A 17,107-nucleotide genomic window follows, 5' to 3' on the forward strand; every position below is an offset into this window, starting at 1 on the left:
GTCCCCAGAGAGAGCGTGTTGCCACAGTACAGCCTACAAGTGCATTTATTTTCTGATAAAAGTGGGTTGTTTTGTTTTTGTTTTTGTTTTTTTACAAAACGTTGCCAGGGACAACCCTTTTGTTGGTTCTTTTACGTGCGCTCAGTGCACGCTGCTGGCGGGAAGCTCGGTTCACAGTCTGATCTGAACGGGGTGGTGGCTCTGTGTAGGATTTTTCCCATAGTTTTTGTCATGCTGTCCGTCACTGTTCGTATTGTCATCGCAGGAACACTATGTCCTGTTGGCTTGATTAATTGGTGAATAGGCGTTGGTAAAAATGAGTAACTACAAAACAGATAAAACGTGGATCATGCTGGCAGGCCCCTATGCCAAGGGAAGCAATCACACGATGAAGATTCTGAACTGAGCAGCACAGGATGTAGACGTGGTTATTTTCTCGGGGCACATGCATTCCTGGGACAGAGACTGTTTCTGTTCTTTCTGAACCTCGCTCCGCAGACCTTGCGGAAAGGCCTGGGAAAGCTTTCAAGGCGGGCTTTCCACCCTGGGCAGGTGGTACCCATCCTGGAGACTTGACCTGTGTGACTGACGGGCGCAATAGCCGAGTGGTTAAAGCGTTGGAGGTCAAGTCCTCACCTTGTCCCGCCTGTCTCCACTCTGCTGACACTTCGTGATAGTATTGACGTCATCATTCCGTCATTTTGCATGATGACGCAATCTCTCTGGTCCTTTTCTTTCTTCTTCTTCTTTTTTTTCCAAACTTATTCTATATATCATATATAATACAGAGCACTTTTTCTCTTCATGATTCCTTTACTGGATAAAGCGCGAAGCACAAGTGAGTCTTGAAGGCTTTGCCTTTCTTGTTTATGATGACGTAATCCCTGTGAACACTGTCGACAGTGCTGACGTTAATCTGTCATGAGTGGTGATGACGCAATACCGTCACCCCCATTTTTTTTATGACGTAATCCCTGTGAACACTGTCGACAGTGATGACGTCATTCTGTCATGGTGGTGATGACGCAGTATGCTGTGTGTGCAGCAGGAGGAGAACGGCCCAGAGGACTACGCCGTGCTGTGCAGACAGCAGACGGCACCCCCATCAGAGGAGCCCTACAGCCACATCGGACACTTCCAATCCACTCCCATGTAGGCCGTAGCTGGGTCCCCTCGCCCCCCTTCCTCCCTCTCTGTCTTTTTCCTTCTCTTTCTCACCCTCCTTCTCCCCCCACCTCCTTCTCCCCCCTTCATCTCCTTATCTCTGCCCCCCTCTCTCTTTCTTTCTCTCTGTCCATCTCCCTATCTCTCCTTCTCCACCACCCCCACCCCCCCAAGCCCCCCTCTTTCTATTTCTCTCTTCTCTCCCTTTCCCCCACCACCCCCCTCTTTCTCTCCCTACCTCCCTCTCTCTCCCTCTCCCCCCTTCTCTCTCTCCCTCTGCCATGAAACGAAATGTGGGTGTAAGCGGCCCTGTCATTTTAGTACACAGACAAACGGGTAGTTTTCCTCTTGTTGTCCAAGTTGACACAAGCTGCGTTCACTTTTGGTCCCGAAAAGTTTGCAAGGATGAAAATAGATATCCAAAGAAAGCTTACAATATGTTATCACTCACTGCACAGACAAAATTATGTTACGTGGACGTGTCTTGTAAGAATGTTATATATAATTATATGTTTATTTGGCACTGGTTGGGAGGTTCTGGATGTGGGAAATGTAAGGCAGTTTCTTTCAAAATTTAAGCAAAGAATCGTGTATTCTTTTAGACAAGACTGATATGCCTCACTCCAAAATCATGATTTCTGTCATGTATATCCCAGTTTCAGTCAATGTTTGTCAAAGTCTACCTTTTCAGCTCTAAAAAGCTGTTTGTGATAAAGACCACATTCAGATAATAATGATACATGTGGTTCTTTATAATGCAATAAAATACAATTGAAACTGAAGTGCACTTCTTTCCGTGTGACGTGACAAATATCAGGATTTCAGAGAAGAATTAATACTAAGTATCCATAATGATAATTCAGCTAAGCATTACAGATGTCCGGCATTCTTCAAGCTTCATTTGATTCTAGTTTTTTGAAAATGCAGATATTATCACGAAATGTTCTCTGTGTATATACACAGCACCCAGTCGTAGAAGAGAATGTCTCAATAATATTTCAGTCAATGAATGATGCCTTTCTTGGAATTGTGTATATCCTATTGACAACGAATTTTTTTTTTTCCTTTTTTTTTTTTTTTGGTTTTGACTTCTTTCTCTCTCTCTCTCTCTTCTCCCTCTCTCCCCCTCTCTCTCCCTCTCTCCCCCTCTCTCTCCCTCTCTCCCCCTCTCTCTCCCTCTCTCCCCCTCTCTCTCCCTCTCTCTCTCCTTTTTCCTCCCTCCCCAGCCCTCCCGACATAGGTGAACTGATACCTCCCAATTTGTCTCTACGTTTAAGTTATACACTATTCGTATATAGCAGTGGTCACAAATAGGCAGCTATGTTTTATTGTTGATGACGCATTTCACTTGTGTGCAATACACGTTGGGACTGGTGGTATGTGTTGACTTCACCCTTTCGCGTTCACAGCTGTGTGCAATACACGTTGGGACTGGTGGTATGAGTTGACTTCACCCTTTCGCGTTCACAGCTGTGTGCAATACACGTTGGGACTGGTGGTATGTGTTGACTTCACCCTTTCGCGTTCACAGCTGTGTGCAATACACGTTGGGACTGGTGGTATGTGTTGACTTCACCCTTTCGCGTTCACAGCTGTGTGCAATACACGTTGGGACTGGTGGTATGAGTTGACTTCACCCTTTCGCGTTCACAGCTGTGTGCAATACACGTTGGGACTGGTGGTATGTGTTGACTTCACCCTTTCGCGTTCACAGCTGTGTGAGTGGGCAAGAAAATAAAGTGACTGTTTGACTCGGTTTCAACATATCACATGTTCACGTGACGGAAAGAGGACAGTGACATGGTTTTACCATTTGAAGACGGGGACATTTCATAAGCCATGTGCCCTTGAAGTGTGTCATGGTCTGGCATTCATGAGCCATGTGTCCTTGAAGTGTGTCATGGTCTGGCATTCATGAGCCGTGTGTCCTTGAAGTGTGTCATGGTCTGGCATTCATGAGCCGTGTGTCCTTGAAGTGTGTCATGGTCTGGCATTCATGAGCCATGTGTCCTTGAAGTGTGTCATGGTCTGGCATTCATGAGCCATGTGTCCTTGAAGTGTGTCATGGTCTGGCATTCATGAGCCGTGTGTCCTTGAAGTGTGTCATGGTCTGGCATTCATGAGCCGTGTGTCCTTGAAGTGTGTCATGGTCTGGCATTCATGAGCCATGTGTCCTTCAAGTGTGTCATGGTCTGGCATTCATGAGCCGTGTGTCCTTCAAGTGTGTCATGGTCTGGCATTCATGAGCCATGTGTCCTTGAAGTGTGTCATGGTCTGGCATTCATGAGCCATGTGTCCTTGAAGTGTGTCATGGTCTGGCATTCATGAGCCATGTGTCCTTGAAGTGTGTCATGGTCTGGCATTCATGAGTCATGTTTCCTTGAAGTGTGTCATGGTCTGGCATTCATGAGCCATGTGTCCTTGAAGTGTGTCATGGTCTGGCGTTGCTAGGACAGTGTCCTTGTGTCAGTATGGCCTGGCGATGACATACATGTGTCTCCAATTGATCTGTATGTGCCTCCATTTAACCTGGCAATTACATACCTGTGTCTTTATTTAACCTTGCGATTACATACCTGTGTCTCCACTTGACCTGGCGATGACATACCTGTGCCTCCATTTGACCTGGCAATGACATACCTGTGCCTCCATTTGACCTGGCAATGACATACCTGTGCCTCCATTTGACCTGGCAATGACATACCTGTGCCTCCATTTGACCTGGCAATGACTTACATGCGTCATCGTCTGGTATCGCTAGAACTGGTGTCACAGTCTGGCATTACTAGGTAATTATTCTTATCATAGTGTGACTTTGCAATGACTTGACTCTGTGTTATATAGCCACGTTGTCATACGGTAGATATTGGTGTAATGTAACATCCTGTCCTACCATTAAGGTGTATGTTGGTATGTGGTGTGACGTCCTGTCATACCATGCTGATGTATGGTGTGATGTTACAGTCTGTCGTACCATGTTGATGTATGGTGTGACGTCCTGTCATACCATGCTGATGTATGGTGTGATGTTACAGTCTGTCGTATCATGTTGATGTATGGTGTGACGTCCTGTCATACCATGCTGATGTATGGTGTGATGTTACAGTCTGTCGTACCATATTGATGTATAGTGTAATGTAACATCCTGTCCTACCATTAAGGTATATGGTGGTCTGTGGTGTGAAGTAACAATTTGTCATACCATGTTGATGTATATTGTGATGTAACATTCCGTCATACCATCTTGATGTATATTGTGATGTTACATTCTGTCATACCATTTTGATGTATGGTGTGATGTTACATTCTGTCATACCATGCTGATATATATATTGTGATGTTACATTCTGTCATACCATGTTGATGTATGGTGTGATGTTACATTCTGTCATACCATGTTGATGTATGGTGTAACTATACGTTCTTTACATCGAAATCTTTCCACTTCAGTGATGTTGATGCCGTTCGTGTATGATGTTTGTTGTTCTTGCTGCTGCTGTTGTTGTTGTTGTGTGTGTGTGTTCTTTTGGTTTTAGCTCACGTGTGAGTTTGCACACAACGTGAGTCTGTGTATAACTCTGTGGTTCGGTTTTCAGTGAGTGTGTGTTTTTGTGCGTTTGCATATGTGGGTGTGATTGTGGTAAGCTTTATCAAATCCGTTTTCTCTGGAAATACTTGGTCTGCGGACAACAACGTTGGCTTCAAGATAGGGAAGGAAATCAGTTGCTTTCAACAAATCTAATCATGATGATAATGCACTTCTGGGAATGGCACAAAACATAAAAATGCGCACAATATTTCCTTATCCGCATACAACGCGAGAGAATCTGAACGTACAGGATCGAATCCACACTTGTCAGAATTCTCTCTCCCTCCAATATACTTTGTGCTGGTCTAGACGCTGGGCATTCCAATGAGAAGATAAACCCCGGTTCCATGTGTAGTATGCACTTGGCGCACGTAAAAGAACCCATGGCAACAAGACAAGTGTCCCAAGCAAAATGTCATAGTAAAATCCACTCTGGTATACATTTGTGTGTGTGGGGGGCGGGGGGGAGGGGCCGGGAGAGGGGGGAAGGGGTGCGTGCATTTGTTTGTGTGTGTGCGGAGGGGGGGGGGGTTGCATTTGTGTGTGTGAGTGTGAGTGTGTGTGTGTGTGTGTGTGTGTGTGTGTGTGTGTGTGACTGAAGCCTGACTGAATGGCACAGGAAATGAATGATGAGCGTCTAAAGGCAGCTCTCCGTCGGCTCTACCCGGGTAGGCAGCCCGTTATCCAAATGACTTCCTGTTTGTAAAGCAATAGCTGAGTGGTTAAAGCGTTTGACTTTCAATTTGAGGGTCCCGGGTTCAAATCTCAATGACGGCGTCTGGTGGGTAAAGGGCGGATATTTTTCCGATCTCCCAGGTCAACATATGTGCAGACATGCTAGTGCCTGAACCCCCTTCGTGTGTATACGCACGCAGAAGATCTGATAGGCACGTCGAAGATCCTGTAATCCATGTCAGCGTTCGATGGGTTATGGAAACGAGAACGTACCCAGAATGCACACCCCCGAAAATGGAGTATGGGTGCCTCCATGGCGGGGTGAATAAACAAAACGGTCATACACGTAAAATGTTACATGTCTGTCTGAGTGTGTATATGTGCGTGCCTTAAATCTGATTGAATGACACAGGAAACGAATGATGAGCGCCCAGTGGCAGCGGTAGGCAGCCTGTTGTGCAAATGACCCCGTGTTTGTAAAGCCTGTGGGCTTGCTCTCCAGCCGAGGACAGGCGCTAAAAAAGTATCCATACGATTCATTCAAAGCGCTTGGAGCTTTGCCTTTAACCAAGGGTTGGCGCAATAGGTATTCATATCAATGTGGCATGATATTACAACAACACAACAATGAAATGCCTATCGATGTGACGTGCTGAGGGCAGCACTGTTCCGTTTCAAGGACACAACTTTTGGTTCGACAAACACTGGTGGTCAGCAAAAGTATCATTTGGATTTATACATACACACTGGTGGCCCCTCTCCTCCCATTCCCCTACTCCCATCCTTCCGTAATTGTTGTTGTAGTCTAAATCAAACGTGAGCCATGAAGGCTTTGCCTCCTGTTATTCATTTTCTGAGGTGTTTGTTGTTTGTTTCATTTCATTTTCCTGTTTTAGGCCTATATTTCCGGCAACATTGGCAGACTCACATTATAATTCCGTTGGCTGTATGCACAAGTCAGGCATCTGCTCTCCCCTTTCATCAGATGCGGTGCAGCACATATGGGTCAGTTCGCATGCTTTGACCCTCCTTGAAACTGTGATCTTTGGATTGAGAGAAGTCTTATCTAAAATACATTTCATAAATGATAAATTGATAACCAGTACATTTCTTTAAAAATCAACTACCTGTGCATACATTTTGTTTGTATTGTTTGGTGGTCATTCTTACATTCATTGGTTGGTTTCAGCAAGTGGAACATTTCTGAGGGAGGGGTGATACATGACGCGAACGTCAGAGGACATTTCTGAGGGAGGGGTGATACATGACGCGAACGTCAGAGGACAGACTGGGAGAAGCTGGGGGAGGGTGGCAGAGAGAGAAGGGTGAGGCAGAAGGGGGGAGAGACAGAGAAAGAGGGGAGAGAGATAGGGGGGAGAGAGGGAGAGGGGAAGGGGGCGATAGGGAGAGAGAGAAAGGGAGAAAGAGGGAGAGAGATAGGGGGGGAGAGAGGGAGAGGGGAAGGGGGCGATAGGGAGAGAGAGAAAGGGAGAAAGAGGGAGAGAGATAGGGGGGAGAGAGGGAGAGGGGAAGGGGGCGATAGGGAGAGAGAGAAAGGGAGAAAGAGGGAGAGAGATAGGGGGGGGAGAGAGGGAGAGGGGAAGGGGGCGATAGGGAGAGAGAGAAAGGGAGAAAGAGGGAGAGAGATAGGGGGGAGAGAGAAAGGGACAAAAAGGGAGAGAGATAGGGAAATGAGGTGCTGCAACAAGTGAAACATGGTGTTTATTCCCCAAGTCAGCTGATGACCCAAGTGGTTCACTGACGATCCACAGACTGTGGTGCCTTTCGTCCGTCAATCAGGTCGCTTTTCTTGTTCTGCTTGTTTGTTTTAATATTAAACAATTTTAGCCCTCCGCTCATCCACATGTGCACCTTCGTGAGCGCACACACACACACACACACACACGATCGCGCGCACGCACACATGGACGGATGCAAGCACATCACGTACATGGAGACTTACTATAATGACCGTTTTTATTACATCAGAAGAATTCAGGTGATGTCTACTTATAAAAAATGTAAAATTCAACAAGGCATACATGTCATCTCTATCGCTCTATGTCCGTGTGCACGTGAAAAGGGCCACATCTAAAGTGACATCCACTTAGTGCTGTGATGAGCATGCACTGGCATTTGTATCACACTTCCCTCCCCTCCCCCCCTTCCCCCCCCCTACCCCCCCTTGCCCCCCCCTACCCCCCCCCCCACACACACACGCACGCACACCCACACATGTACTTTCAGTGCGACGAACGAAGCCCCCACGTACAAAATAAAATGATGACAGTTTTTACCACGCGAAATGGAAAGAGGGGTGTGAAACAGGGAAAGGGGACAGGTGGGGAGGAAAGAGACTGGAGAGGCACAGACTGACATCACTACAGTGGCAATAGTCAAAATAAACGAACTGCAACTAGTGAATACAATTTCTTGTTCGACATTTAAAGATACCATAGCCAATGTATTGTACATGCTTTCATGCAGTTGTTCCTTTCAAAATTAATAGAGATACCACAGTCAATCTATTGTTCATGTATTCATGTATTTGTTCTCTTCGAAATAAAGATACATTGCCAATCTGTTGTTCATGACTTTTTGTATTTGTTCTCTTCAAAATAAAGATACCATTGTCAATCTATTGCTCACTGGTTCATGGAGTTGTTTCCTTCAAAGAAAGATAGCATTGTCAATCTATTGTTCATTGGTTCATGACGTTGTTTCCTTCAAAGAAAGATACCATTGTCAATCTATTGTTCATTGGTTCATGGAGTTATTTCCTTCAAAGAAAGATACCATTGTCAATCTATTGTTCATTGGTTCATGACGTTGTTTCCTTCAAAGAAAGATCGCATTGTCAATCTATTGTTCATTGGTTCATGGAGTTGTTTCCTTCAAAGAAAGATCGCATTGTCAATCTATTGTTCATTGGTTCATGGAGTTGTTTCCTTCAAAGAAAGATACCATTGTCAATCTATTGTTCATTGGTTCATGACGTTGTTTCCTTCAAAGAAAGATACCATTGTCAATCTATTGTTCATTGGTTCATGGAGTTGTTTCCTTCAAAGAAAGATACCATTGTCAATCTATTGTTCATTGGTTCATGGAGTTGTTTCCTTCAAAGAAAGATCGCATTGTCAATCTATTGTTCATTGGTTCATGACGTTGTTTCCTTCAAAGAAAGATCGCATTGTCAATCTATTGTTCATTGGTTCATGGAGTTGTTTCCTTCAAAGAAATATACCATTGTCAATCTATTGTTCATTGCTTCATGGAGTTGTTTCCTTCAAAGAAAGATACCATTGTCAATCTATTGTTCATTGGTTCATGATGTTGTTTCCTTCAAAGAAAGATTGCATTGTCAATCTATTGTTCATTGGTTCATGACGTTATTTCCTTCAAAGAAAGATACCATTGTCAATCTATTGTTCATTGGTTCATGACGTTGTTTCCTTCAAAGAAAGATCGCATTGTCAATCTATTGTTCATTGGTTCATGGAGTTGTTTCCTTCAAAGAAAGATACCATTGTCAATCTATTGTTCATTGGTTCATGGAGTTGTTTCCTTCAAAGAAAGATACCATTGTCAATCTATTGTTCATTGGTTCATGACGTTGTTTCCTTCAAAGAAAGATACCATTGTCAATCTATTGTTCATTGGTTCATGGAGTTGTTTCCTTCAAAGAAAGATACCATTGTCAATCTATTGTTCATTGGTTCATGGAGTTGTTTCCTTCAAAGAAAGATCGCATTGTCAATCTATTGTTCATTGGTTCATGACGTTGTTTCCTTCAAAGAAAGATCGCATTGTCAATCTATTGTTCATTGGTTCATGGAGTTGTTTCCTTCAAAGAAAGATACCATTGTCAATCTATTGTTCATTGGTTCATGGAGTTATTTCCTTCAAAGAAAGATACCATTGTCAATCTATTGTTCATTGGTTCATGACGTTGTTTCCTTCAAAGAAAGATCGCATTGTCAATCTATTGTTCATTGGTTCATGGAGTTGTTTCCTTCAAAGAAAGATACCATTGTCAATCTATTGTTCATTGGTTCATGGAGTTGTTTCCTTCAAAGAAAGATTGCATTGTCAATCTATTGTTCATTGGTTCATGACGTTGTTTCCTTCAAAGAAAGATACCATTGTCAATCTATTGTTCATTGGTTCATGGAGTTATTTCCTTCAAAGAAAGATACCATTGTCAATCTATTGTTCATTGGTTCATGACGTTGTTTCCTTCAAAGAAAGATCGTATTGTCAATCTATTGTTCATTGGTTCATGGAGTTGTTTCCTTCAAAGAAAGATACCATTGTCAATCTATTGTTCATTGGTTCATGGAGTTGTTTCCTTCAAAGAAAGATACCATTGTCAAACTATTGTTCATTGGTTCATGATGTTGTTTCCTTCAAAGAAAGATTGCATTGTCAATCTATTGTTCATTGGTTCATGGAGTTGTTTCCTTCAAAGAAAGATCGCATTGTCAATCTATTGTTCATTGGTTCATGGAGTTGTTTCCTTCAAAGAAAGATACCATTGTCAATCTATTGTTCATTGGTTCATGGAGTTGTTTCCTTCAAAGAAAGATCGCATTGTCAATCTATTGTTCATTGGTTCATGACGTTGTTTCCTTCAAAGAAAGATCGCATTGTCAATCTATTGTTCATTGGTTCATGGAGTTGTTTCCTTCAAAGAAAGATACCATTGTCAATCTATTGTTCATTGCTTCATGGAGTTGTTTCCTTCAAAGAAAGATACCATTGTCAATCTATTGTTCATTGGTTCATGACGTTGTTTCCTTCAAAGAAAGATCGCATTGTCAATCTATTGTTCATTGGTTCATGGAGTTGTTTCCTTCAAAGAAAGATACCATTGTCAATCTATTGTTCATTGGTTCATGGAGTTGTTTCCTTCAAAGAAAGATTGCATTGTCAATGTATTGTTCATTGGTTCATGGAGTTGTTTCCTTCAAAGAAAGATACCATTGTCAATCTATTGTTCATTGGTTCATGGAGTTATTTCCTTCAAAGAAAGATACCATTGTCAATCTATTGTTCATTGGTTCATGACGTTGTTTCCTTCAAAGAAAGATCGTATTGTCAATCTATTGTTCATTGGTTCATGGAGTTGTTTCCTTCAAAGAAAGATACCATTGTCAATCTATTGTTCATTGGTTCATGGAGTTGTTTCCTTCAAAGAAAGATACCATTGTCAAACTATTGTTCATTGGTTCATGATGTTGTTTCCTTCAAAGAAAGATTGCATTGTCAATCTATTGTTCATTGGTTCATGACGTTGTTTCCTTCAAAGAAAGATACCACTGTCAATCTATTGTTCATTGGTTCATGGAGTTGTTTCCTTCAAAGAAAGATACCACTGTCAGTATATTGCTCACTGTTCCGTGGCTGTATATTTGCATTGAAACATATCGTATTGCATTGCATTGTATTCCATTGCAGACTATCGTACCACATCGTAACGTGTCGTACTGCATCGCATGGTATTGCGTTGAGTTATATCGTATCGTTTCCTACTGTACTGCCTTCAACCACAATGCACTGAGTCGTTCTGCATTATGCCGTGTTGAACTGTACTGTGAGGTGTTGTCACTGAGTTGTTCTGCATTATGCCGTGTTGAACTGTACTGTGAGGTGTTGTCACTGAGTTGTTCTGCATTATGCCGTGTTGAACTGTACTGTTAGGTGTTGTCACTGAGTTGTTCTGCATTATGCCGTGTTGAACTGTACTGTGAGGTGTTGTCACTGAGTCGTTCTGCATTATGCCGTGTTGAACTGAACTGTGAGGTGTTGTCACTGAGTTGTTCTGCATTATGCCGTGTTGAACTGAACTGTGAGGTGTTGTCACTGAGTCGTTCTGCATTATGCCGTGTTGAACTGTGAGGTGTTGTCACTGAGTCGTTCTGCATTATGCCGTGTTGAACTGTGAGGTGTTGTCACTGAGTTGTTCTGCATTATGCCGTGTTGAACTGTACTGTTAGGTGTTGTCACTGAGTTGTTCTGCATTATGCCGTGTTGAACTGTACTGTGAGGTGTTGTCACTGAGTTGTTCTGCATTATGCCGTGTTGAACTGTACTGTGAGGTGTTGTCACTGAGTCGTTCTGCATTATGCCGTGTTGAACTGTGAGGTGTTGTCACTGAGTTGTTCTGCATTATGCCGTGTTGAACTGTGAAGTGTTGTCACTGAGTCGTTCTGCATTATGCCGTGTTGAACTGTGAGGTGTTGTCACTGAGTTGTTCTGCTTTATGCCGTGTTGAACTGTGAGGTGTTGTCACTGAGTCGTTCTGCATTATGCCGTGTTGAACTGTGAAGTGTTGTCACTGAGTTGTTCTGCATTATGCCGTGTTGAACTGTGCTGTGAGGTGTTGTCACTGAGTTGTTCTGCATTATGCCGTGTTGAACTGTGAGGTGTTGTCACTGAGTCGTTCTGCATTATGCCGTGTTGAACTGTGAAGTGTTGTCACTGAGTCGTTCTGCATTATGCCGTGTTGAACTGTGAGGTGTTGTCACTGAGTCGTTCTGCATTATGCCGTGTTGAACTGTGAAGTGTTGTCACTGAGTCGTTCTGCATTATGCCGTGTTGAACTGAACTGTGGGGTGTTGTCACTGAGTTGTTCTGCATTATGCCGTGTTGAACTGTTAGGTGTTGTCACTGAGTTGTTCTGCATTATGCCGTGTTGAACTGAACTGTGGGGTGTTGTCACTGAGTTGTTCTGCATTATGCCGTGTTGAACTGTTAGGTGTTGTCACTGAGTTGTTCTGCATTATGCCGTGTTGAACTGAACTGTGGGGTGTTGTCACTGAGTTGTTCTGCATTATGCCGTGTTGAACTGAACTGTGGGGTGTTGTCACTGAGTCGTTCTGCATTATGCCGTGTTGAACTGTGAAGTGTTGTCACTGAGTTGTTCTGCATTATGCCGTGTTGAACTGTACTGTGAGGTGTTGTCACTGAGTTGTTCTGCATTATGCCGTGTTGAACTGAACTGTGAGGTGTTGTCACTGAGTTGTTCTGCATTATGCCGTGTTGAACTGAACTGTGAGGTGTTGTCACTGAGTTGTTCTGCATTATGCCGTGTTGAACTGAACTGTGAGGTGTTGTCACTGAGTCGTTCTGCATTATGCCGTGTTGAACTGTGAGGTGTTGTCACTGAGTTGTTCTGCATTATGCCGTGTTGAACTGTGAGGTGTTGTCACTGAGTCGTTCTGCATTATGCCGTGTTGAACTGTGAGGTGTTGTCACTGAGTTGTTCTGCATTATGCCGTGTTGAACTGTGAGGTGTTGTCACTGAGTCGTTCTGCATTATGCCGTGTTGAACTGTGAGGTGTTGTCACTGAGTTGTTCTGCATTATGCCGTGTTGAACTGTGAGGTGTTGTCACTGAGTCGTTCTGCATTATGCCGTGTTGAACTGTACTGTGAGGTGTTGTCACTGAGTTGTTCTGCATTATGCCGTGTTGAACTGTGAGGTGTTGTCACTGAGTTGTTCTGCATTATGCCGTGTTGAACTGTGAGGTGTTGTCACTGAGTTGTTCTGCATTATGCCGTGTTGAACTGTACTGTGAGGTGTTGTCACTGAGTCGTTCTGCATTATGCCGTGTTGAACTGTGCTGTGAGGTGTTGTCACTGAGTTGTTCTGCATTATGCCGTGTTGAACTGTACTGTGAGGTGTTGTCACTGAGTCGTTCTGCATTATGCCGTGTTGAACTGTGAGGTGTTGTCACTGAGTTGTTCTGCATTATGCCGTGTTGAACTGTGAAGTGTTGTCACTGAGTCGTTCTGCATTATGCCGTGTTGAACTGTGAGGTGTTGTCACTGAGTTGTTCTGCATTATGCCGTGTTGAACTGTGAGGTGTTGTCACTGAGTCGTTCTGCATTATGCCGTGTTGAACTGTGAAGTGTTGTCACTGAGTTGTTCTGCATTATGCCGTGTTGAACTGTGCTGTGAGGTGTTGTCACTGAGTTGTTCTGCATTATGCCGTGTTGAACTGTGCTGTGAGGTGTTGTCACTGAGTCGTTCTGCATTATGCCGTGTTGAACTGTGAGGTGTTGTCACTGAGTCGTTCTGCATTATGCCGTGTTGAACTGTGAAGTGTTGTCACTGAGTCGTTCTGCATTATGCCGTGTTGAACTGTGAGGTGTTGTCACTGAGTCGTTCTGCATTATGCCGTGTTGAACTGTGAAGTGTTGTCACTGAGTCGTTCTGCATTATGCCGTGTTGAACTGAACTGTGGGGTGTTGTCACTGAGTTGTTCTGCATTATGCCGTGTTGAACTGTTAGGTGTTGTCACTGAGTTGTTCTGCATTATGCCGTGTTGAACTGAACTGTGGGGTGTTGTCACTGAGTTGTTCTGCATTATGCCGTGTTGAACTGTTAGGTGTTGTCACTGAGTTGTTCTGCATTATGCCGTGTTGAACTGAACTGTGGGGTGTTGTCACTGAGTTGTTCTGCATTATGCCGTGTTGAACTGAACTGTGGGGTGTTGTCACTGAGTCGTTCTGCATTATGCCGTGTTGAACTGTGAAGTGTTGTCACTGAGTTGTTCTGCATTATGCCGTGTTGAACTGTGAGGTGTTGTCACTGAGTCGTTCTGCATTATGCCGTGTTGAACTGTGAGGTGTTGTCACTGAGTTGTTCTGCATTATGCCGTGTTGAACTGTGAGGTGTTGTCACTGAGTCGTTCTGCATTATGCCGTGTTGAACTGTGAGGTGTTGTCACTGAGTTGTTCTGCATTATGCCGTGTTGAACTGTGAGGTGTTGTCACTGAGTCGTTCTGCATTATGCCGTGTTGAACTGTGCTGTGAGGTGTTGTCACTGAGTTGTTCTGCATTATGCCGTGTTGAACTGTGAGGTGTTGTCACTGAGTTGTTCTGCATTATGCCGTGTTGAACTGTGAGGTGTTGTCACTGAGTTGTTCTGCATTATGCCGTGTTGAACTGTGAAGTGTTGTCACTGAGTCGTTCTGCATTATGCCGTGTTGAACTGTGCTGTGAGGTGTTGTCACTGAGTCGTTCTGCATTATGCCGTGTTGAACTGAACTGTGGGGTGTTGTCACTGAGTTGTTCTGCTTTATGCCGTGTTGAACTGTGAGGTGTTGTCACTGAGTCGTTCTGCATTATGCCGTGTTGAACTGTGCTGTGAGGTGTTGTCACTGAGTCGCTCTGCATTATGCCGTGTTGAACTGTGCTGTGAGGTGTTGTCACTGAGTCGTTCTGCATTATGCCGTGTTGAACTGTGAGGTGTTGTCACTGAGTTGTTCTGCATTATGCCGTGTTGAACTGTGCTGTGAGGTGTTGTCACTGAGTCGTTCTGCATTATGCCGTGTTGAACTGTTAGGTGTTGTCACTGAGTTGTTCTGCATTATGCCGTGTTGAACTGTGAGGTGTTGTCACTGAGTTGTTCTGCATTATGCCGTGTTGAACTGTGCTGTGAGGTGTTGTCACTGAGTCGCTCTGCATTATGCCGTGTTGAACTGTGAAGTGTTGTCACAGATCAAGGTGGATAGCTGTCACTGTAATGTGCGCATAGGAGAGGGTGAACTTATCCACAACGTGTTAACCAACAGCAATATCAGTTATAACAACAACCACCCAAATTATGATCAGGAGGACGGTGACAAGAAGAAGAGGAAGAAGAGGCCATAAACAGCTTGCCTCTCGTTTGCAATGAAGATGAGGACAGTTCTAAATTGAGCATTACATAGAATAACACAACTCTGTCACCAAGAAACTGTTAAGTTGAAAGCTATGTTCTGCGAATCTGTCCCGTGGCATGCAGATCAGGTCTTTCTGCAGATTGGTGCAAAGACACCACATCGTTATCTACATGTTATAGCACTCAACAACCAATCATTTCACACTTTAGAAATTTCAGCTTTCTCAGAACACACTGAACAGCTTACAGCTTTCTAAGAACACACTGAACAGCTTACAGATCTCTCAGAACACAACTGTACAGCTTACAGATCTCTCAGAACACAACTGAACAGCTTACAGATCTCTCAGAACACACTGAACAGCTTACAGATCTCTCAGAACACAACTGAACAGCTTACAGCTTTCTAAGAACACAACTGTACAGCTTACAAATCTCTCAGAACACAACTGAACAGCTTACAGATCTCTCAGAACACACTGAACAGCTTACAGCTTTCTAAGAACACAACTGTACAGCTTACAGATCTCTCAGAACACACTGAACAGCTTACAGATCTCTCAGAACACACTGAACAGCTTACAGCTTTCTAAGAACACAACTGTACAGCTTACAGATCTCTCAGAACACAACTGTACAGCTTACAGATCTCTCAGAACACAACTGTACAGCTTACAGCTTTCTAAGAACACAACTGTACAGCTTACAGCTTTCTAAGAACACACTGAACAGCTTATAGATCTCTCAGAACACACTGAACAGCTTACAGCTTTCTAAGAACATAACTGTACAGCTTACAGATCTCTCAGAACACACTGAACGGCTTACAGCTTTCTAAGAACACAACTGTACAGCTTACAGCTTTCTAAGAACACACTGAACAGCTTACAGCTTTCTAAGAACACACTGAACAACCTACAGCTTTCTGTAGAACACACTTAACAACCTACAGTTTTCTCAGAACACACTTAACAACCTACAGCTTTCTCAGAACACACTGAACAGCTTACAGCTTTTTCAGAACACACTGAACAACCTACAGCTTTCTCAGAACACACTGAACAGCTTACAGCTTTCTCAGAACACACTGAACAACCTACAGCTTTCTCAGAACACACTGAACAGCATACAGCATTCTAATAACACACTGAACAAAGGACAGCTTTCTGATACCATACTGAAAAGCTTATAGCTTCCTTATACCATACTGAACAACCTACAGCTTTCTCAGAACATGCAGAACAGTATTGTATGATAGTCAGTCGTGTCCGACTATGACCATCAGAACAGCAGAGGAGGCAACTGCTGTTCCGACTATTTAGGCTAGAATTTGATTATAGTGGAGAGTGTCTTGCCCAAGTACATCCCCACTCCCAGCCAAGAGTGTTTTAGGGCAGTCGGCCAACTAGCCCACAAGGCTGCAGCACTAAGAGTCAATGCAGTTTTGCCTCCTAGTTTGAGAGTCATAGTCCTTCACAAAAGACTAAGCTGTAAATGGTTTCCCCATTGACTGGAGAAACCATTGATAATACAGCTCTCACTTTGCTGTTTCTCATACCATACTGAACAACGGACAGCTTTCTCATACCATACTGAACAACGGACAGCTTTCTCATACCATACTGAACAACGGACAGCTTTCTCATAATACACTGAACAACCTACAATAGCTTTATGCTGTTTATAATTAAGGATTAAGTGCACACATTGTATTGAAAAGCTGTTTCACTGCATATGAATTTGAATTACTTTTAAATTTTCCGTGACAAAGTGCACATACATTTGCAATGTGTATGGTTAAGTGCACATGAAGTTGAAATGCTTGTGGTTAAGGACACATAAAGTTGAAATATGTTTGTGGTTTAGTACACACGAACTTGAAATGATTTTGGCTACGTACACACGACCTTTAAATGGCTTTCGACTATGAACCTGAAACATGCACATGAAGTGGACGTGACCCTGGTTCAGCACACGTGACCTTGCGGCCGAGTCCACAGAAGCAGCAGG

At 43.5% G+C, this 17,107-nt stretch overlaps 1 protein-coding gene across 1 annotated transcript in view; it reads left to right on the forward strand.

The window, feature by feature from the left end:
* The window catches only part of LOC143277684 (uncharacterized), a 65,245-nt gene that overhangs the window by 45,075 nt on the left and 3,063 nt on the right, over positions 1 to 17,107 (forward strand). The window contains exon 11 of the mRNA XM_076582600.1: positions 1,046 to 1,152. Coding sequence (XP_076438715.1) covers positions 1,046 to 1,152 — 107 coding nt within the window. The remainder of the gene's footprint in view (positions 1 to 1,045; positions 1,153 to 17,107) is intronic.

Source organism: Babylonia areolata, chromosome 34 (genome assembly GCF_041734735.1).
Source record: "Babylonia areolata isolate BAREFJ2019XMU chromosome 34, ASM4173473v1, whole genome shotgun sequence".
Classification (NCBI taxonomy): Eukaryota; Metazoa; Mollusca; class Gastropoda; order Neogastropoda; family Buccinidae; genus Babylonia; species Babylonia areolata.